A 23,908-nucleotide genomic window follows, 5' to 3' on the forward strand; every position below is an offset into this window, starting at 1 on the left:
AAGAAATCTAGTCTCCAGAAGTTCAAGCATAAAGGAATTCCAATTCCAGAGAATGCCAGTTGAAAGACCTCAAGATTCAAGCAAGTACAAATGAAAATAATTTACAACTATCTTGAATTTCCTCCAGAAGTCCAAGATCCCAATCAAGAAAGAGCAAGGAGGCAAAATTCCAATTCCAGACATTCAAGGAAGACATTCAAAGTTCATGAGATCCAATTCAAGTATGAAAGACTTGAAGAATAAAAGAATTGTCGACAAGGAAAGATATTCCAAGAAGGTGAATTCCCAAGCAAGTACATGGAAGGAAGAAAACGATCAAGGAAAGATAATTTTAAAAAAGTTAATCAAAGTTAGAACCTTGATCACAAAATGATGCAAAATGGAATATTCCTCATAATATTCTTCATGGTGAGTCATCAAGTCCACATGGTGTCCAACATGTTGAGGTGGTCCCCTGTCACCCTCTCCAGCCAATCAAATGTCTCCCAGCCGTCATGACCAGATTCATTGCACTGGCCACCAAGGAAAGGGATAGTGGGCGCCCTATTTTGAGCAATGAGCTATTAAATGAATAATGAAGTGGTGGGCTATTTAATGCATAGTGGCTGCCTTACTTGGAATGATGGGCCATTAAATGCATGATGAGCGAGATGCCTTATTAATTGATAGGCCCACTACTTCACACCACAAAGGGTTCATTTTAGTCTAAACCCTAATTAGGGCTTGCATGGTGTAATCTTGGCCCTTGATTTCAAAGCAATCTTGGTCGTTCATTTGTGGGAGGATCTCTATAAAAGGCCCTACCTTGTCATTTGTAATTCATTAGATAGATAGCTCATTAGTTCAAGTAGAGAGCTCTTGCTCCTTAGAGTAGAAGTTGAGTAGGAGAAGGAGAAGACATTATTGTAAGACTTGGAGAAATAAAGTTTGATTTCATTGAAGATATGGTGGATTCATGTTTATTTCAACTTGTTGCATGGTGTTCTTCCAATTTCTCAATTGTTAGATAAAGTGCTTTGATTTCAATGGAGAATGTAATGGTGTTTGATGAATTTCCATGGCTCATACTTTTTGCATCTTATTGATTATAAGTTGCAATGTAAAGGTAGCCTGAGCCTTTTTATATTGATGCTTAACTTCAATCATTGAATGTGCATTGTTCGTTATGATGGTGTTCATTATGATATGGAAATTCTTTGCATAACCCTTGGAAGATTGCACCAGTTCTTGTGGAGTTATAATTGATCTTGGCAAAGCAGAACTTGGTTTATTTGGAATTTGTCCATTAGAGCACTATCCATTGATATCATTGTCCTTAGGAGTACATTTAGATCCTTCTAACCCTTTCCCCTTTAATTTCAGTTCATTTCAGTTATGTATGTTCGAAGAAGAAGCATCACGAGATTGCAAAATCCAATGAAGAAGTTTCAGCCAGCATTGCAAAAGAAGTGAAGAACAATTCAAACGTAAGTCCTCTTGGATTACCAGCAAAAAATCAAGCCAAACGAGCTCATATCCAACATAAAGTCGCAAGTTCGCAATGGGAACCTTGGAGTCACCTCTATGATCATCACAATCTTAGCACACAAGGGGTTTTTGCTCAAGAGAGGATAGAGTGTCCTTTGGCACTTTATTCTGTGTTGGTGTGTGGTCACAAAACACCTATCAACAAGAAGATAATGATGAGCACATGATTATACTGAGAGGGGGGTTAATCAAAATAACAACTTTTATCAATTTAAACTTTATCAATCACAATAACATCATTTACTCAATTTCAATAATCATGCACATGAGAAGAACACAATAACACAAAATTTATGTGGAAACTCTTACGGAAAACAACAACAATTACTTGATTATATAATAATCTTTTATAAATTTCATAGGCTCAACCTACTAGAGGCATCAACCCCTCATTCAATTCATGAGCACTAGCCCACTAGAGGCACCAACCCCTCATTCCCATTTCCACCTTATCAAATATTAGAAGCATGAATAATCTTATTTCTACACAAATTTTGATCTCTCTTTTTATTCAAACTGTTATAATCTACTTCTCAAATCTACTATAAATTGATCATAAATCTGCCAAGACTATGATCTCAATCTTCTCATGTAAATTTGCTATATACTTCTTATTAAATCTGCAATCTATCTTCTCATACTCTTCTTATCAAATCTGCAATCTAATATCTTATACTCTTCTTTTTAGATCTGCATATACTTCTCTCTCAAATCTGCCTCTGTATGATGCATGATATAATCCTTCCTTTACACACATGATTATATGAGATGTATCATCTTCATATTAAAATCCCCTTTAAACGTTTCTGCTCTTGGTCTGCTCAAACTGAGGTAATTATCATTGAATGACTTCACATACACTTCTGCTCTCTTAATCTGCTCTAAATCTGAAAGACGTACTTATATATATGCTGGTGTATACCTGATTTATCTTCAAATCTCCACACTCTTATCTTTGCAAATCTACTGGAATGATATTGCATTTATCCCTTTTCAAATCTGCGTAAATCCCATTTATTCTTTTGCTGTTATGCTTCAGAAAACTGCTAATGTTTGATTGATTTATCTTTTATTCACTTCTCCATTCATATCTCTTTTTCTTCCACACAAAATTTATTCTAGACTGCTGTAGATCTGCTTTTATTTGAACTGATATATTATTGTATTTCCACACATCTTCTTATTCACTTCTTCTCTTTTTATATCTTCTTGCCTCTATGAAGGAAGGCATCTCTTAACAAAGAGACACAAATTTTATCAAATATTAAAACCTCTGAAAACAAATCACAACTCTTCACTAATAAATGCTGCCTTTGGATTATTAATTGTTTTAAACAAATCATTGCATTTATTAAGCTGTAAATGCTTTTTCTAATTGCTACCTTTTAGACTTTTTATTAATCTTTAAATTCTCTCACATCTCATTGTCTTTTTATACTGAATCGCTCCACTTTAATTAGAGCCTTTAAACCATATCAATCGCTACCTTTTTAAAACACTTTAATTTGGGTGATTATTTATATCGCACCTTTCTCTTGCATATTAGATAAAACAAATTGTCTTATATGAAGGATGGTTTTGTATTATTCAATATTTGTCTTTTATAAGTTCAAATCTGAATCATACCTCTTCTTCATTTTGAATAAGACAAATTTGAATGCGACAAAATTTGTCTTATATAGCTTTTGTTTTTTTATAAATTTTTGAACATAATTGCTTTTACTATATGTGCAATATCGTTGCTGTTCATATTGATAAATCATAATCATAATATTAACTTCTCCCATGATAATTGCTGTCCATTAGTTATGTGTACAAATTACCGAATCTGAAACTGCAATGGTGTAATGCCATCCACAAGCAACCATGCTGAATTTCTCTGCATTTATTGCACCCATCTCTTTTGGAATGAATCAATCATTTCTATCAGCCAAACCTATGTTACCATAACAGCGCCAACACACAGTTATCCATATCCTCAACAAGAATCATCATAACATCAATGACAATATTTTTCCTTAATCAATGCTCATATACTTTGACATCAGTGACGACTTTGAATCGTCTATAGCCTTGACATCAATGACAACATTTCCAACAGATAAGATCGCAAAAGATCCAACTGTTGTTCTGATCATCGATGTCCTACCCAAAGAAATGAGAACACAGCTAGAGAAGCCAAATTTCCTTGCTCCTATTACCGCCCCTAGCATGATAGTCCCGGGTCATGAAATTGATGTTGCAAACCATGCATTGATCTCCATCACTACTGGTACACATCAAGTTAACAATTTTGAACTAATTCAACAGGATTCAAATGGTTTGTCTAACGATTATGGGAAAGAGGATGAAATTGGATTGTTGGATCCTCAAACAATCAATCAAGCCACTTCAAAGATTTTGAAGCCAAACTTGAAAATAAGCAAAAAGAAGGGCCAAAAACCTAGCACAATGCAACATGCGAAAGATGTTGCTATAGACAGTCAAACTACCACTAACAAGTTTTTGATGACTAAGGGAGGAAACCCCTCCCTTAGAGCTCAATTGGAACAAGGAATCTTAGGGGCTTGAATACCCCTAACAATCAGCACCTACTCAAGCGCCACTTACAAACGATGGACATTGATATTATCCTCCTCCAGGAGACAAAACTCTCAAAAGAAGCTAGAGAAATTTTCAGAAAGCAATGTTTTGGATGGGATGATATGTTTGTTCCTACTGATGGTGCTTCCAATAGTATTAGCACACTATTAAGACCTTAGTGAGCTAGGTTGACATCCTGAATCACTCACAATGGTTCAAATTTCTCCATCACGCTCATCAATGTGTATGGACCAATCAAAACAAAAGAAAAACTAAACATATCGTCTGAAATCTCAAACTTCATTTATGGTTTCAATAATAAAGAAATTATCATTCTTGGGAGGTATTTATAAACTATTCTATAACCTACAAAAAGAAAGGCAGGTTAAATCATGAAAGTTGAAGTCAGATAGATTTCAAGAAATTTGTTGATAATAATGATCTTATTGACTTTCCCCCAAAATATGATGAGTTCACTTGCACAAATCATTGAAAAGGTTTTATCAACATTGAAAAATGACTACACAAATTTCTTGTACCATCAAATTGGTGTCAGCTCCCCATCTTAGTGGATTCTTTCATTTTACAAATTTCAAGATCTGATTGTTTCCCGGTAACTCTCAACATATCTAATGATAGCACCCCTCCTAGGAATCCTTTGAACTTTGAAAAGATGTGATTAAGAAACGAACCTCATAAAGGACTCATCAAAGAATGCTGGACAAGTACCCAAGTTCCCAAAGGCTTGAAAATGTTCATGATAGCAAAGAAATTTATTGCAATTAAACACAAATTGAAGGACTCAAATATCAATTCCTTCAAAAATATATTTACGGAAAAAGAGAGAATAGACGCAAAATTAGATGCTCCAAATCAAAAGGTGATCTAACATGGGAGTTTTTTGAGGACTGTGAAAAAAAAAAAATCCTAAAGGACTATTTAGAGCTCTTGGGTAGGGAGGAGATCTATTGGTGATCCAAATCTTGCAAAACATGGCTGCGAGATAGTGATTTGAACACAAAATTCTTCCACATTTCCATGAAGATATGAAGAGCACAAAATAGAATCACTTCAGTTCATTAATCAGAAACTACCCTTCTCAGTGGACAAAGAGAGATTCAAGATGATGTAGTGAGTTGAGTTGGTTGTTTTTCCCAAAAGAAACACTTGTTTAGGAAAGCACTACCGTCCCAATTAAGGATCTCACAGAAGGATACCAAACCATGTCACAAATCCCAAGAGGGGATGCTGGACACGTTCCAACAATCTCCCCCTCAGCGTTGCCCAAAGGGATTCGAACCCACAACCCCACTCTAAAACTACTTGTAGTCAATTGAGCTAACCATTTTTCCCAAAAGGCGCATATGTTTAGAAAACTACTACCATCCCAATTAAAGATCTCGCAAGAGGCTATTAAACCATGTCATGAAGAACTCCGAAAGGAGACATTGGACACGTTCCAACAAATGAGGCTATTAATTACTTTCAAAGCATGTTAGCATGCAGCAATGCCACAAATCTTCCCGAGCAAGAAACATTCTGCAATTTCATCCCCACTATAATTTCAAAGGCTGACAACAAAATGGTCATAGATTTGATATCAAAAGAAGGGGAAAGAAAAGTTGTTTATTAGCTGCACCCCGATAAATCTCTCCAACTCAATGGTTTTCCAGCCTTATTTTATCAAAAATACTGGGATGTTTTGGGTGATGATGTCTGGTCTGCGATTGAATATCTTAAGGAATAGAAAGGAATGCTCAAGGAAATCAATTCAACATTTATTGCATTGATATTTGATACTGAAAAATTCAGATCCACATTCCTTTGTAGACTTCTGCCCAATTTCACTTTGCAATACAATATACAAGATTGTATCAATAGTAATGGCAAATCGCTTAAAGTTTATTCTGCCACACATTAATATCTAAAGAACAAAGTGGATTCAAACCAAGTTGGGACATTATAGACAGTATAATTATTGCACAAGAAACTTTGCACTCCATATCAAATTCTAATCAAAGCATATGATTCTGAAACTTGATGTCAACAAAGCATATGATAGAGTCAATAGGAGATTCTTGATAAAAATTCTAAAGAAATTTGGTTCTCATCACGATTGGTTAACATGGATATACAAATGTATCTCTAGTGCACAATACCTTGTCCTGGTTAATAGTAGTCTGTGTGGTTTTTTCGAGCCTAATTGCAGTTTGAGACAGGGAGATCCCCTCTCCTATTCTCTTTTTGTAATCATGGCTAAGGCTTTGGGACATGCAATAAGAACCTTCACCAGTCAAGGGATATGGACTAGTGTGATGGTGACCAATGATTTTCCATCTATTACTCATCAGCAATTTGTTGATGACACAATATTATATGGAGAAGCAGGCTTGCAAGAAGCTAATACTACCAAGCTCCTATTGGAAAAATACACTCTAGCTTGAAGACAAATCATTAATAAAGATAAATTCAATATTTTTTTCTTCAACACAAGAAAAGGTCTCCAAAATCATATTTTATCCATACTAAATTTCAATAAAGGTGTTCTTCCAAGTAAATGCTTGGGAATCCCTCAAGTGGGCAATGAAGACATGTCTATGGGACAAAATGGTTAACAAATGTAGAACAAAGGCTACGTCATGGAAAGGGAAATGGCTAACTCTAACTAGGAAAATTCAGATGCTCAAGGTAGTGCTATCTGCAATTCCAATTTACCATTTATAAAGTACTCAAGTAACCAAAAAGCCAGTTGTCAAATGGAAAGTATCTTGAATAAATTTCTTCGAGAAGATTCAAACAAAGAAAACCAAACCCCACTAATTGGCTGGAAAACTATTTGCAAGGAGAAAGGTTTTGGGGGTATTGGGATCAAAGAGATAGAAAAACAAAATAAAGCCCTAGGTGCAAAGCTTATCTGGAAGATGTATGAAAATCCCTCAATACAATGGTGTCAAATAATACAAACGAAATATCTTAGATTCAGAAGATAGAGAATGAATCCTCATTAATCAACAAATCCTCACTAACCCCAATCCTTCACATGGACCTCACATTTGGAACTTTATGCTAAGATATACAAGCTTGATAACAAATCATATCTCATGAGTTATTAATAATGGTGAAAGAGCTAAATATTGGATGGATTCATAGAATAGCCTTCGCCCTTTGATTGATATTCCAGCACTACCTGCTCTCCGTAATATGGTTTTAAGCATACCAACATATGTTAAGGATTTCATAAGGCCTTTACACAATGGCACCAAATGGGATTGGGCGAAAATTGATGCATTACCCATATCTTGGGCCTCCAACCAAGCTTTAATCAAAGAATTGAAGAAAAGGAAGATATTCCCCAATCAATTAAATGACAAGATAATATGGACTAGATTGAAATCGGGAGCATATAAGGTCAAAATAGGATATAAAATACAATCAATGCTAGGCACAAGCTCGGTTTAGCCTATAGAATTATGTTGGAGTAAATTGTGTCTTCCAAGGGCCAGAGCCTTTGCTTGGACGACGCTACATAAAAGAATTCTTATGGGTGACTATCTTAATGCAATTGGTATTGCTGCCTAGTCCCAATGTGGTGCGAACCTATGAAGGAGACTACCAACCATCTACTAATCGATTGCCAATTTGCCAAAAGATTTTGGGAACGGTTATGCTCTTGTCCACACTGATGTGAAGCTTTACCATGTGACATTCAATAACTCTTTATAAGTTGACCTAGAATTCAATTCTTTGTTTGGGAAGGTATTTGGATCTCCTCCCCATCAATGTTGATATGAGAAATTTGGAAGGAAGGAACTGTAGGATTTTCAAAAGGGAAGACAACAACGTGGAATCAGTAATTAAGAAAATTGAGGAAGGTGTTGTGAAGTAATTATGGCTAAACTTGCCTCCTCTGATACTCACCCCTTCACTTGTTGGATTAGAACGATCATGGAAAAATGGAATTCCCCCCACATTCCCCAAAATTATGGCTCTTACACCCAACAACAACTAGTTGAGCTAAAACTAAATGAACCCCACCACAACATGGAAAACTAAAGATGAATTTCAATGGTGTTGCTTGAGGTAATCCTAGAACATCAAGTGCTAGCATTGCAATCAAGAACAAGAAGGGCGAATTGAAATGGGCAGTTGCAAAGAAACTTCCGGATGGCACAAATAATGAAGCAAAATTCATGGATCTATTAATTGGACTTCAATTATGTATAAGAGAAAATATCATAGACATAGACATAGACATTGAAGGAAACTCCCAAATGTGCATGAACACAATTTGCAACTAGAGAATAATTTATTGGAAGCTTAAGAATATTGTCGAATCGATACGAACATTGCTCAACAAGGCTAGGTTCATATCCCTTTTCTCATTTTTTCCATGAAGGAAATCCCACAATATCTTGGCAAATAAAGAATGTGGCATGGATTCTAGTGAGATTAACCTGAAAAACTATCATACCTGGGACAATATTCCCATGTGAGATCAACTCATCGGAAGTTGATGGATCAAGGAATGACAAATTTCAGACCAATAAAACAATACTTCACTAAAAGCAAAAGGTTAGAATGGTATAGATTGAGATTCACACAATTCCTTGATATCTCCTAAAGACACATAAATATCGCACCTCAACATCTTCCCATCACAAAATCCACAATGCAAGTCTCAGGGATAAGGTGCCTATGCAATAAAGAAGAGGCCTCTGCATAGCTTTGGAGAGTATTCAGGTTCGAGTACACAGACGTTGAAAGCACAATCAGGAAGATTATTGGACACGAGATGCTTGAGGAAGGCACATTAACAACCACCAAATACTAGATACCTTTTTGGAAAACTTCGCACTTGTGATGGGAAAAAAAATGCGGGGCTCTTTGGTTGCTAAGAACCTCACTAATGTTCAACTGAAATCAAAAGCTTCAAATGGTATCGAGGCCTTAACATTTTGCCACAGGTTGATTCCATTGCGAGGATATTCGACATAGCTAATGCACGTGAAAGAAAAGAACTCAAGCAAGTTATTACATGTTTTGTGAAGGTATAGAAGAGACAACATGGAAACATTTAATTTCTTCATTGCCCATACAAGTCACATCCTTTCTCCTATTTAGATAGAGCAAGCTTTTGAGCTATCTGAAGGCACGAGATTTTTGATTCATCACGGGCACTAAAGAACCCTTGCTTTAATAGTTTACTTAGGCTCTAAATCTGTGTAATTGGTAAATGAATTCCTAGCTAAGGAAAATATAAGTTGTTGACAATGTATAAGTGCTACCCCCTTTTGGTAGCAACTTAACAATCAAAAAAAAACAAATATACTGACAATAAAATATAACAATATAATGTAAAATTTGAATACATTATAGTTAAAAAACATTGTAATCTTTGTGTGTGTAAAATTTTAATTTTAATATTTTTAATATATAAATAATAAATATATTATTATTGAAAATCTAATTTAAATATAAATATTTAATTTTAATATCAAATAAAAAAACAAATAGTTTAAAAAACAAAATATAAAGATATTAAATTTTATTTCAAAAACAAAACCTAAATTTGTCCTCGACAATAGCAAGTCAATTAGGGAAGTGTTCCATGACAAAGAAAGTGGTTACTGACTAATTGATTGAACAAGGACACTTCAGATATCGGAGTCACAAGAGAGAGATGCCCGCAATTCACGAACACGTTGGGGAGTCGAGCACATCTAGCCAATTGAACATGCCTAGCCAGCAATGAGATTCGGAAATACAATATTCTACAGCACAAGATTTCAAAATTTTAGTTGCCTAAACATATACTCCCAAACTCATCTTAATTGTCTAAATCTGTAGCAGTCAACATGTCGGCCAATGAATTCAACACAAGTGGCACAAATTATAAACACCCAAAGACTCCCTTTTAAAATATATATTTTAGTAGAAAAACCTAAGATGTATTCTATGGGAATTTTTGACCAAACTATAATGATTTTTTAGGTTTTCTTTTGAGTTTGCCAAATTCCAAACTCCATGGCCAAAATTTGGCAAACTCTATGACTTAGTTCAAATGTATAACCAATAAAGCCCACTTAACAAAGAACAGCAATTGAACTTAAAGACATAAATAGCATCATTAAGCATAGTAACACAATTGTAACGTAAGAGATCCAAAACAAACCATAGAAAAAGATCTCTTATTCTTTTGTGCATGCAGACAGTCTGCTAGAAGACCAAAGGGGATCATTAAGAGAAACCATACAAAAGCAACCACTCAATTGAAACTCCAATGTGTGGACCTGTCTAGTTAATAAGGCCACTTAACTACGAACATGGAATAATCTCAAAGAAATAGACATAAGCATTAAGCATGGCAATATGATTATGACCTAAAACATTCTAACAGAACCCGAAGCAATAAAATCCCTTATTCTACTATCTTCGCAACACTTTACGATGAGATCAATGCAGTTCGTTAACAGCAATAATATATAAGCACCCACTTAACTAGAACTCTGTTGCATTTAATATGTATAACCAATAAGGCCACTTAACTAAAAAGACATGGATAGATGCATCAAGCGCAGAAACACACAAGTGACCTGAACATATTACGACAACCAATGGCATGGAGTATCTCCTATTCTTCTGTGCTTACACATTGTCTGCTGTAGGCATTGTTTTTGTAGTTTTAAGAAAAACTTATATTCTTCTGCTCTTGCAAACAGTATGTTATAGGTATTGTTGTTCTAGTTTTTAAAAAAATCTCATTTCTTTCTGTACCTAAGCCTTGCAGACAGTCTAATGGGAAGGATGTAGTCCAAGTTCCTGTTCTTATTCCATTAAGCTAGAACTAACAATCACAAGTAGGAAAATGATTCAAAACACGAATCCCTACACCTAATTCTAGCATAGGTGATTTAAACAAGAAAAAACCCAACTAACCACTCAACCACATGGATAGGCTACCAGCTACATAAACTTATAAAGCACATAATCCCACATGGACAATAGGACAGACTGCCCATATCTGATTCTTAGGATTACAGAAAAACCTACTTAACCAATTCTATTCGATACAGAACTTGGATGAAGAAAAAACCAAATTGCATAGTCATTGTGGATGAAGAGGACAATGCTTGCATTCAGTTGGTGTTTTTTTGGCTTTTTTCAATTCTTTTCTTTATATTTGCATTTCATTTTCAAATCCAATAAGCTTGTATTCGCAACCATTGGTAGGCAAATGCAAACAGTGTCATTGCAGCTAATTCTATCAGAGGTTAACCAGGGAGAAAAAACACGAAAAAAAATTCAAGTATGAATCGATTACCATCAACTATACAGCGCAAAATCCCAAATGGCCAATAGGTCGTACCGATCACATTTTATTAATCAAAGCATTGTACCCACTTGACCAATTCGATTCTTCGATGAAAGAAAGAAAAAGCACCCACCTGACCACTTATTCGGAAAATAAAAGTACCCATTTGACAATACAAGGACTTGGCGAGGAAAACCAAAATTTTGTGTGCTGGATGTAGCGAAGAGAGAATAGAAGCTTACCACTAGATAGTCTGGTTCGACATAGCTTGAGCTTGTTGCCGATGACGGCTCAGAGATTGCAGACACCTTTAAATTTTGTATGTAGTGTTGCTTGTGTTTGTAAGCCGTAAGGGAGATTCCTTCTCTTTTGGATGAAGATATAGAAATGGGAAGGGACTGTCTACCCCTTCCACCAGTTTGGAATTTGAATGGTGATGTTCCTGATGATGGAGCTGGTGATGGTGTCTCGAGATTGGTATGGATTGAGGGTGAGATGGAGGCCATTCTTTTTGGGTTTTCGCAAAACTTGGTACCTATGTGATAGGATATTTGCATGTATGAAATTGTGTTTGTAAGATTATAATTACTCTAATGAAAGCAATATATAATATTAATTATAATCATACTAATTTTTATAATATTAAATTTTAACAAGTACAACTTTGGTACTTGTGTAGATTGTTTTTATAAAAAAAAATTCTATTTTTTTATGAGGAAATTGTAGTTGGAGAGTGGTTTCATTATATTGATATTAACAAAAATATATACATTTTTAAAGCTTCGAAAAGTGAGAGGATGAATCAAAATCTTTACATTCGACTATTAAGATTATAGTTAATTATAAGTTTATACAATAAAAAACTTCATTCATATAGACTATATCGATTAATAGAGCCATCATGTTTAAGATGTTTCATCACCTTCAGCTCCTCACGCACTAGCAACATCCTCCTTCAGCAGTAAGTCCCCAGAAACAAATGTGAATGACCAATCTACCTTTAAAGCACCAAACACTGCACTAACCTCCTTACAAAAATTTACTCCCCAATTTGTTTTCTATTTTTGCACTTTCACATCAATGCCCACAACTCCAACAATGAAGGAAGCCCACAAATCGTTATAAGGAGGGAACATAGCAAACCAACACTCTTATCAATCGCAAAACCTAAATACAAAATTGTCAAATCCAAAACTTCCTTCAAGTTGCCACACCAACTTGGGAACATTGAAGCCTCCATTACCCCTCTACTCACATCTTTCTCCCCCCCTTAATCCAACATTATGACAACCATTGTGGACGAGATGTTTAATTTAACCCAATACCTATGGGATGTATGTAATTATAGATACCTAAAAATGCCCTCACTTTCCTTTTTGGGGGGCTTTAGTCTTGATGGACGTGTAAGAGTTTCAACCTAGGCAAAGTGAGGAAGGAAGTGGTGAAAAGAGAGGGGGTGTCAAAGTTATCCATACCTATTGACTTTAATGTGGATCAATTTCAAGCCATGGTGGGTCATCTTACCTCACATTCACCAAACATGATGATGTAGTTGCTCAACAACCACATAATGTAGCCCTCCATGTTGAAGCCTTCATTCATAAACACCAAATCAAACGAGTTGTGATAGATGGAGGAGTGGGTCTCAATATTTGCACCTTGAAATTGGTTACAGCTATGGGGTTCTTTGAAAGGGATGTAGATTCTAAGAAGAAGATCACCATAAAAACCTATAACAATGCAAAACATTCATCGAAGGGATCTGTCACATTGTCAGTTAGAGTCGAACTAGTAGTAAAAGACGTGGTTTGCCGAGTTCTAGACCTTGATCTCCCATACATCCTTCTTCTAGGCTAACCACAGATTCATGCCATGCAAGATGTTCCTTCCACCTTCCACCAATGCATAAAATTCCCACATAATAGAAATCAATATTCCTAGTTATCCAAATCCATTCATATACTACAACAATATCAAGCTCAAACCCAAAGCAATGGTACCAAACAATCGAGAAGCCACTCCTTTCACTTTGTACATTGATCTTGATTCACTTTCCAAAGCTTCCACTTCCAATTCCAACCAACCCAAGATGAAGGCTAAAATCAAAGAGCAAGGAATTGGTGAATATACCTTAGAGAAATCATTTTACATTGGACAATTGCCTCATTCTCCTATAACTTATGGCAAACCACAACCATCCCAACACGCATCCATTGTTACTATCAAATGCAAGCCAACTACCTTCACCAAATGGGGTGATCTACATGATGAAACCAAAGATGAGGACATACTGAAGTTGCTATACAAAGAAGAAGAACAAAAGAAAGAAAAACCCAAAGTCAAGATACCAAATGAAAAATATGGCAAATGCTTTAAATTTGTCGAACAAATGGGTTATGATGGTCATAGTCCTCTTGGCTTACAACAACAGGGGATTGCAAAACCTATTTAATCAATTGATCATCCTAGGTCTTGAGGTCTAGGGTTTGAATCACAAAAATATACTAGTACTAAATATGCCTCTAATGAGGTGATGCAAACCTATCCTGCAATAGAAACTAATGAGGAGAATACCATTGATGACTTTGATGATCTCTTCAACTTCTTTGAAAGCTCTTCCATATTCACCATCACTACTTTTGAGTTTGACCAAACCAATGGCAACCTTCCACTTGTCCATCCCCAACTCATTGATTGGGACCAATAGGGACCTCCAAAGCTAGACACATTCCAAAATGATAGTCATTATTGACTTCCTTGGACTAAGGGATGACCTTCCTATTGCAGATCATAAAGCTAGCTTCACTATAGAACTTAATAATGCTACTTACTTTGGAGAGGGTGTCAAGCCTTACAATTGCAAAAATATAACAATAAATAAAACATCTTCTAGTGAAAACTACATTGTAGCAATTTTAGATCCTAAAAGGGTGAAAAGAAAGGATGTATTCAAAGGTGAAAACCTCTATAACGCGCTTAAGAATGGAAGGCATGAACTCTTCCCCTTATAGCATAATGAGAGAGAACATTGTTCTTATAGAGAAAACATAAGAAATTAATATTGAGATCGAAGATAATATGAAAATCATTCACTTAGCAACTTCAATAATAGGATAAGAGAATCCTAACTTAGTCAAGTTCTTTCGTGAGTGGCAGATTAACTTTTCTTGGTCATATGCAAACATGTTTGGGTCAAATCCTAACCTTGTTACACATCATTTGACAACATTGCCATGTGTTAAACTCATCAAACAAAAGTTATGAAAGATACATCCATAGAATACGTTTTTGGTTAAGACCAAACTCTATTAATTATTGGATGTTGGTTTTATTAGACCTATTGACTATCCTGAGCGGGACTCCAATCTCACACCAATGACAAAACTAGATGGTGGCATCACACAAACTTTAAAAACTTGAATAAATCTTGTCCTAAGTGTTGGATTTTGCCAAGATCAAGGGCACAATGAAAAGCATAAAAAAGACAATAGAATGACAAGAACAAACTGTATTCTCATCAATATAAAAATGATCAACTGGATTAACCAATACAATGAATAGAGGCCTAGTTATATAGGCAAGGCCATATGGATGTATGAGCACACAAATATGACATGTGGCTCAATGAGAAACAAGGGTAGGTAGGAAATAGGTGTGGGTAGGTAGGAGAAATAATGTAATATTCCACATGAGGTGGATCACCCACCGAAGGTGGAATTATCACTCCACAATAAGTGGATATGATAGTGTAATAACAAGATCAACACCATAAGAGGTGGAATTTCTCCTACACACACTATCCCAATGTGACACAAACACCCAAGTGTCTCATATCCAAACTACTATAAAATGCATTATCCTAAGTTAACTTAAGTAAGTGTAATAATATCCATAATGAATATTTATTTACACCAACACCCCCCCTTAAGTGCAACTTAGGGGAATGAAGACTCAAGTCAACAAATGCAAGATGGGTCCCGGCTACTAGGCCATGATAGGAACCCATGTACAAAATGCAAGCAAAACAATGCAATGCAATCTCTCACAAACAGAGAAAGGGAGAAAACCCAGTGGGAAAAAACTCCCCCCCAAAAGAGAGATGAATGTACAAAAGAATCTCAAAGAAGAAGGACAAAACCTCAAAGAGGAAAAAGTCCCCCCCATAAGAGAGGAAGGAGAAGTCAGCTGACCCCCCCTAATGACACATCCTGCACCCCCAAGAGAGCTCGCAACTGCTGGAACTTACTCTCGGTGAAAGGTTTGGTGAATATGTCAGCAACCTGCTCTGCTGTAGGACAATACTGCAAATCAATGACCTGCTCCTGGATGAGCTCTCGGATATAGTGCATATGAATTTCGACGTGTTTGGTCCGCTGGTGCTGGACCGGGTTCTTCGAGATGGCAATGGCACTTTGATTGTCACAATGGAGAACTGTCGGCCGTGGAGTGGTGAAACCAAACTCTGTGAGAATCTGTTGGAGCCAAATGGTCTCAGTCACTGCGTTAACAGCGCCTTGATACTCAGCCTCAGTCGAAGAGAGAGCAATAGCATGTTGCTTCTTGCTCTGCCAACAAATGGGGCCCGAACCAAGGTGAAAACTGTAACCAGAAGTAGACTTACGATCAACTAGATCGCCAGCCCAATCGGAGTCTGTGTAACCAACCAAGCGAAGTCCTGTGCCTGATGCATAGTGAATCCCATAGTGATGTGTACCCTGGATGTAATGTAGAATGCGTTTGGCGGCTTTCCAATGAAGCTCATGTGGTTCCTGCATAAAGCGGGAAACCATGCCAACTGCAAAGGAAATATCAGGGCGTGTATGAGTCAAGTAGATGAGACTACCCACAAGCTGACGATACAAAGTGGCATCAACTGGTGGAGAAGAACACTGCGCCTCAAGCTTGACTCCTGAAAGAAAGGGAGTCGGGGCAGGCTTACAATCAGCCATATGAAAGCGTGCAAGTAGATCAAGAGCATACTTGGGCTGCAATAGAGTAATCCTGGAAGGTGACTGTGAAATCTCTATCCCGAGAAAGTAGTGCAAAAGACCCAAGTCGGTCATAGAAAATCTGTCATGCAAAGCAGATTTGACCCTGCCAATGATGGATGAAGTACTCCCTGTAATGATCAAGTCATCAACATAGAGTACAAGTATCAAGTGAGAGTCATCCTATCGCAAAATGTAGACATTCGAATCGGAATGACACCTGGTGAAACCTGCGGAGAGAAGAAAGGAATCCATCTTGGCATACCAAGCCCTGGGGGCCTGCTTAAGGCCATAGAGAGATTTCCTTAGTCTGCAAACCAAGGAAGTATCCTGGATGAAACCCTGTGGCTGCTCCATATAAATCTCCTCATCAAGATCACCATGAAGAAAGGCACTCTTCACATCCATCTGATGTACAGCCCAACCATGAGCTGCAGCAATAGCAAGTGTCAAACGAATAGAGTTCATCTTGGCTACGGGTGCAAAGGTCTCAGTATAGTCAACACTTGCAACCTGTGAGAAACCTTTTGCAACAAGCCGAGCCTTATACTTATCCACACTACCATCCGCTGCAAACTTGGTCCGATAGATCCACTTACATCGAACCATCTTTCTCCCCTGAGGGAGATGGACTAGATCCCATGTGTTGTTCCTCATCAAGGAACTATACTCTTCCTCCATAGCTTGGTCCCACTCAGGAACTCCTGATGCTTCCCTAAATGTATGTGGATCGGAAGCGATAGCAATGAATGCATGTGGAAGATCCTGATGTTGTGATCGAGTTCTCCGTGTATCCGAAGGATCCCCAACAAGAAAACCCACGAACTCAAGTGTCTGTCGAGCCCAACGAGGTCTAGGTGGAGGTGGAGAACGAGGCTCCTCAACTGCAAGTGGACCCAGCGGAGGTGTAACCCTACGAGTCGGAGTTGAGGGAGTCTCATCGTCGGAATCACTAACATCACTATCCACGATGGAGGAAGGTGGAGGAGGTAGAGAGGCTAAGCTAGGAGAGCTTTCCTCAAAGTGAACACTCCTCTCAATGAATACCTCATGTGTCTCTGGATCCATCAATCTGTATGCCTTAACACCCTCAGGATATCCAACAAAAATGCAAGGTCGACTCTGAGGTTCCAATGCCTTGCGTTTCTGTGGAGGTATGCGAGCCCATGCTGGACACCCAAAGACTCTGAAATGTCTCACAATCGGTTTCCTACTAGCCCAAGCTTCAAAAGGAGTAATACCTTGTAAAGCTTTGTGAGGAACCCGATTCTAGATGTGTGTGGCACAACTGATAGCCTCAGCCCAAAAGGCGGGATCAAGAGAACGTGCATGAATCATACAGCTAGCCATTTCTTTGAGAGTTCGATTCTTGCGTTTTGCAACCCCGTTCTGCTGTGGAGTGTATGCAACAGAATGCTGAAGATCAATCCCCTCAAATGTACAAAAATCCTCAAGTCTCTTGTTCACATATTCCCTGCCATTATCTGTACGAAGAATCTTGACCACTTTCCCTGATTGCTTCTCCACACGAGTCTTGAAGTCCTGAAATCTGTCAAATACTTCACTCTTATGAATGAGAAAGTAGACCCAAGTGAAGCGGGAGTAGTCATCAATGAAGGTAAGAACATAGCGGGCCTTACTAAATGAAGGTGCTGGAAATGGACCTGCTACATCACTGTGAACAAGTTGAAGAACTTCCAAAGCTCTCCAAGTTTTCTCTTTATCAAATTTCTCTTCGGGATGCTTGCCCATGGAACAACCTGAACATACACCCTCTGAAAAGTTGATTCAAGGAAGACCTGTGACCATGTCTTTAGTGCTGAGTTGCTGAAGATAGCGGTAGTTGAGGTGACCAAACCGCTCATGCCATAGCTTACTTTCTGAATTTGAATGAGTAAGCAAGGCCCTAGAAGGTGAACTTGGCACAAAGTGGGAGAATGAATAAAGCCTTGAGTTGTCATTGACTTGTCCCACTGCTACCAAGGCATCATCATCAAGTTCCTTTACCACAACTGAATCTGGTGTAAACTCAACCTTTTTCCCATTCCCATAGTGAGTGATTTGGTAGATGGAGAGAAGGTTGGTAGACAAGTTAGGAACATAGAGAACATTCTCAAATGTTCCATCATCCATGTCAACTGAACCTTTCCCTTCAACCTCTACTTGTGTGTCATCACCTATGTAAATGTGAGGTACCTTAGATGGCTCCAATGAAGAAAACTGCTCCTTTGTAGAACCCATGTGATATGAGGCACCTGAGTCAAGTATCCATTGCTGTGAAGAACCTGTTGTAGCCACAAATGCTTGCCCTTTTCCCTTAGACTGTGAGGAAGAGGAAGGAGTTGAATCCTTCTTTGTGTAGGCGGATGGCAAATTGATGTTGTTTTTCTTGAGAAGATTGGTTAACTCATCAACTTGCTTTGCGTGGCATCGATGCTCATCATGACCATACTTTTTGCAATATGCACAAGTTGGTTTATCCTTCTTAGGTGGTGTCCCCTTCTTGGAAGAGGATTGAAAATTGCCTTGTGATGGAGAGGATGATTGTCCCTTTTCCTGGTGTGGTTGAGACTTAGATTGCTTCTTCTTCTTGTTGGAATCTTTGCCTTGTCTTCCTTGATTTCCTTGATTTGCTACCAAAGCCTTGGACTTTGAAGACTTGAGAAACCCCATGTTCAATAACTTAGTTTGTTCTAATATCAACATTTCTGTGAAAGCATCAAATGAAGGCATAACATAAGAACTCCCCATTGTCAAACGATGAGTTTGGAAGCTAGACACAAATGCTGCATATTCTGGTGCAAGCTTATCCAACAAATTGAATATCAATTGAGCATCCTTTTTGTCAATTCCACAATCATTTAGCTTTGCTCTTAGCTCATTTGCTTTGGTTACATAATCTTGGATTGTATCAAAATTCTTGGGATCTAAGTTGGTGACCTCATTATCAATCTGATAGCCTCTGATTTCATCAACTTGTCCATACAATTTCTGAAACATATCCCAAGCCTCCTTGATTGTTGTACACTTCTCAATGTGGAAAATGAGGTCATCTGATACATACTTGCGTAAGGTTCCAAGAGCCATGCAATTCTTTGTGAGCCATTCTAATTGAGCATTTGGATCAGCCTTAGGATCAGGTGGTGTTGTTATTGTTCCATCCATGTAGTGTGAGAGACCCTTTTCCATTAGTTTACTCCATACTTTAATTTTCCATGATGCATAATTACGTGGAGTTAATGGTGGAAACTTATTAGGACTCATTGCAACAAGAATGGAAAGGGCACAAAGAGAGACACAATCACACAAGACACCCCCCCAAATTCACTCAATCAAAGAACCCCCCCAAATGTGATGATTTTGGCACTTTATAAGTAGTGCGTATACAATGGGCCACTTGCAAGAAATGGCAAAGTGGACTTCTGATTTACAATTTTACAACTGCCTCAATAAGGTCAAAAGAGTCTCAAACTATTAATGCAAGAGATCTAACTAAGATCCAAGCAATTTACAAGTACTCAATAGGCCAAATAAGACCAATATCTAAAAGTACAATTTTCACTCAAAATCTTTAAAATCTGATCATAGATCCTGAAAGTAGACGAAAAAATAAGCACTTTCTAAAAAAACGACACCTGAAAAGGAGGTCGTATGAGCTCAAACGAGGCCTTTGAAGTTGCAGAATTGAGGATTGGACAGGTACAGCTGAGAGAATCCGAAAATTTTGAAAAACCTATGCATCAAAATTAGAAAATAACCACACCACTGCGAAGATCACTAAATTTTAGCCCATTTCAAAAAAAATTGCACCAAAAAAGGAGCAAAAATGAGCAAGATATGGCCTTCCAAAGTTGGACTGCAAAACTGAAAAGCCCAATGGAGAGGGGTCAAAAAAAATTTCAAAAAGTGTTGATGTGGCGCTGACATCAGCAAAACACTATGTTAAATTTGACGGCCGTATGACCGTCACGAAAACTTCGCCTCCCTGCTGACTGGGCGTCCGTACTGTACGGACTGCTGACTGTGTCACTGACTGTGCAGGCCGTATGGATGACGTGGCACTGTACGGATGCTTGCGTGGCACTGTGACTAGGCAGATCGTACGGTCTATGTGGCGCTGACGTGGCATACAGAAGGGCTGACTGTTTTTGAGCCACGTGGCGGTCCTGTTGCTGACGTGGCGGTGTCCTTTGGCTGACGCGGCGCTGGAGGCGGAGGCCGTCGGGTTCGGGTCTCGGCGTCGCCGAAAGTCTCGAGCCGGCGGATGAGGTACCGAAGCCGTGGAGCGGAGGCACCGGGGACTGCCGGAGCTGGTGAGCGGGGGAGGCGCCGGCGTTTGGAGATCCCGGCGCGGGCAGCGGCGGCGGCGGACTTCGGCGGCGAGGGGAGCTTCACGGCGGCGGGAGGAGAAACCAAGGCGGCCAGGAGAAACTGAGGCATGGGCGCGTTCGGCGGCGGTCTACGCTGCTCGGAGGTACGGCGCCCTGCAAAACCTGCGCACAGCAGGTACTTTGTACGGGGGGGTCTGCGGACCCCCAAACAATTTTCTCTTTTTTTTTTTTTTTTTTTTTTTTGCTTTCGAATTTTTTTAAATTTTTTTTCGAATTTTTTTTTTTTTTGAAAAATATTTTTCAGAAAAGAGAACAAATATTTTTTTTTTCGAAAAAATAATAATAAATCCGAAAATCCATACTATATAGCAAAATTGGGGAAAAAAAAATTTCTCACCAAAATAGGTCGACTTTATAGTCGAAATTTATGGAAATGGCCTCCCGGATTCAACGGTGATGTCCAAATCGCTGTATGATGCCTCCAAAAAATAAAGATCCCCAAATCCTGAAAATAGAAGCCTTCCACGATGTCTCCAAAAATTGATCAACGAAGCCCCAATAGCTCTGATACCATGTTGGATTTTGCCAAGATCAAGGGCACAATGAAAAGCATAAAAAAGACAATAGAATGACAAGAACAAACTATATTCTCATCAATATAAAAATGATCAAATGGATTAACCAATACAATGAATAGAGGCCTGTTTATATAGGCAAGGCCATATGGATGTATGAGCACACAAATATGACATGTGGCTCAATGAGAAACAAGGGTAGGTAGGAAATAGGTGTGGGTAGGTAGGAGAAATAATGTAATATTCCACATGAGGTGGATCACCCACCGAAGGTGGAATTATCACTCCACAATAAGTGGATATGATAGTGTAATAACAAGATCAACACCATAAGAGGTGGAATTTCTCCTACACACACTATCCCAATGTGACACAAACACCCAAGTGTCTCATATCCAAACTACTATAAAATGCATTATCCTAAGTTAACTTAAGTAAGTGTAATAATATCCATAATGAATATTTATTTACACCAACACTAAGGATGACTTTCCTTGAGCACATATAGATATGATCGTCGATCTTACAGTCGGTCATGCAATGTTATCACTCATGGATGGATTTCCCAAATACAATTAGATTATGGTCACACCTGAGGACCACACAAAACAACTTTCACATGTCCTTGGGGTACCTATTATTGGAATGTCGTGCCTTTTGGTCTTAAGAATGTAGGAGCCACATATCAAAGAGCTATGACCACAATCTTTCATGACATGATGCATATATTAATGGAAGACTATGTCAATGACCTTTTGGAAAAATCACTCGCAAGGGAAGATCATTTGAATATCCTGGATAAAATCTTCACAAGACTTCAAAAGTACAAAGTTTGCTTGAATCCAAAGAAATGTGTCTTTGAACTAACTTCAAGTAAGCTCTTGGGATACATTATTTATCATAATAGCATAAAGGTTGATTTTGCAAAAGTGAAAGCTATACTTGAAATGCCTCCTCCTAAAAATAATAGTCAACTACAATCTATACAAGGCAAATTACAATCCATTCGTAGATTCATAGCACATTTAGCTAACAAATGTCATCCTTTCACACATTTGCTTCATAAGAATCCCTTTTAAGTGGGATGACAAATGCCAACAAGCCTTTCAATTGTTAAAGGACTATCTTATGTCCCCTCCTATTCTAATGCCACCTATTGAGGGAAAACCATTACTCCTTTACATATTACCAACAATTACAACATTAGGAGCTTTACTTACACAGCACAACTACGACGGAAAGGAGTGATTTATTTACTACAATAGTTGCACTCTAGTGGGGTATGAACTCAATTACACTCTTATTGAACATGCATGTCGTGTCATGGTGCTTGGCTCACAAAAACTTCGACACTACATCCTTAGTCATCAAATGAAACTTATAGTTGAAATTGACCCTCTAAAGTATTTACTCAATAAACATGCTCTTATTGGATAACTTTCAAATGGGTTATGATCCTTAGTGAATTTGGCATTGAATATGTGGAAAGAAAAGCTATCAAAGGACAAACTATAACAAATCAAATTATGGATGCACTTATGGTTTATGACTATCCATTGGTTTCATATTTTCTTGATGAATCAATATTTTCCATCACACCTACATATTATGTAAACTCTACTTCAATGGGTGCTTCACGCAACACAAAGAAGGTGTTAGTATATTCTTTGCCACTCCATAAGGGTATTGTATTCCTAGATCATATCGATTGGCATTCCCTTGTATTGTAGAATACAAGGCACTCATCACTGGTCTTAGGATGGTTGTTCAATGGAACAAATGAATGATGATTATTAGACAAAGGATGAGAAATTAATGCCCTACAAATGAGTGATTGGCAAGTTCAAAAATTATGTCATCTTGATAACTTTTAAACAAATCCCAAGGGTTAATAACAAAGTTGTTGATGTCATGGCTACTAGTGCAAATTAAAAAAATTATTGGTCATTATAGGAGTTGAGAAAATACAACACCACAGGAGCTCAAATGATCTCTGCAAGCTGAAAAACCTGTTACAAGGAGAAGCAAGGAAGCAAATCATAGAAAGAACAAAAACACAGGAAAAATATGCTCCAAAAGATGAGAGCTCAATAATCTCCAAAATGTATTGTCAATAATAATCCTTCTTCATACAATGAAAAGAAAGAACTCAACCTTTAATAGTTCAAGAAACCCTAAAAAGGGAAAACCTAGGTTTGCACATAACAATTAATTAAAATAATTAATTATATGCACCTAAAATTAGCTTAAGTGTAAAAGAGATAAAGGGAACTTAAATAATTAAACAAATATTGTTTAATTAATCAAGTAAATACCCGAATACTCTAACACCCCCCCTAAGCTAGACTTAGGGAGAAGCTAAAACCTAGAATAGCTAATGAAAGCAATAAAGATGGGTCCTGACAACAAGGCCTGATCAGGTATCCAAATACAATGAAATCTCTATGAATTGGAGAAATAGAGAAAACCACATGGGAACAAAACTCTACTCCAAAAAGAGATGGAAAAGAACACCACTGAAGCATGAAAAACCTACAAACTCTGTCAAAGAATAACTATTGATCTGAAGAACCTCCATTGAAATAGAACATG

At 37.7% G+C, this 23,908-nt stretch overlaps 1 protein-coding gene across 1 annotated transcript in view; it reads right to left on the minus strand.

Moving 5' to 3' along the window:
- Positions 1-11,993, minus strand: part of LOC131066214 (thioredoxin-like protein CITRX, chloroplastic) — a 74,568-nt gene extending 62,575 nt beyond the window's left edge. Inside the window, exon 1 of the mRNA XM_058000926.2 lies at positions 11,665-11,993. Coding sequence (XP_057856909.1) covers positions 11,665-11,979 — 315 coding nt within the window. The 5' untranslated portion in view covers positions 11,980-11,993. The remainder of the gene's footprint in view (positions 1-11,664) is intronic.
- Between the last annotated feature and the right edge of the window lie 11,915 nt (positions 11,994-23,908).

The sequence above is a fragment of the Cryptomeria japonica genome, chromosome 5 (assembly GCF_030272615.1).
Source record: "Cryptomeria japonica chromosome 5, Sugi_1.0, whole genome shotgun sequence".
Classification (NCBI taxonomy): Eukaryota; Viridiplantae; Streptophyta; class Pinopsida; order Cupressales; family Cupressaceae; genus Cryptomeria; species Cryptomeria japonica.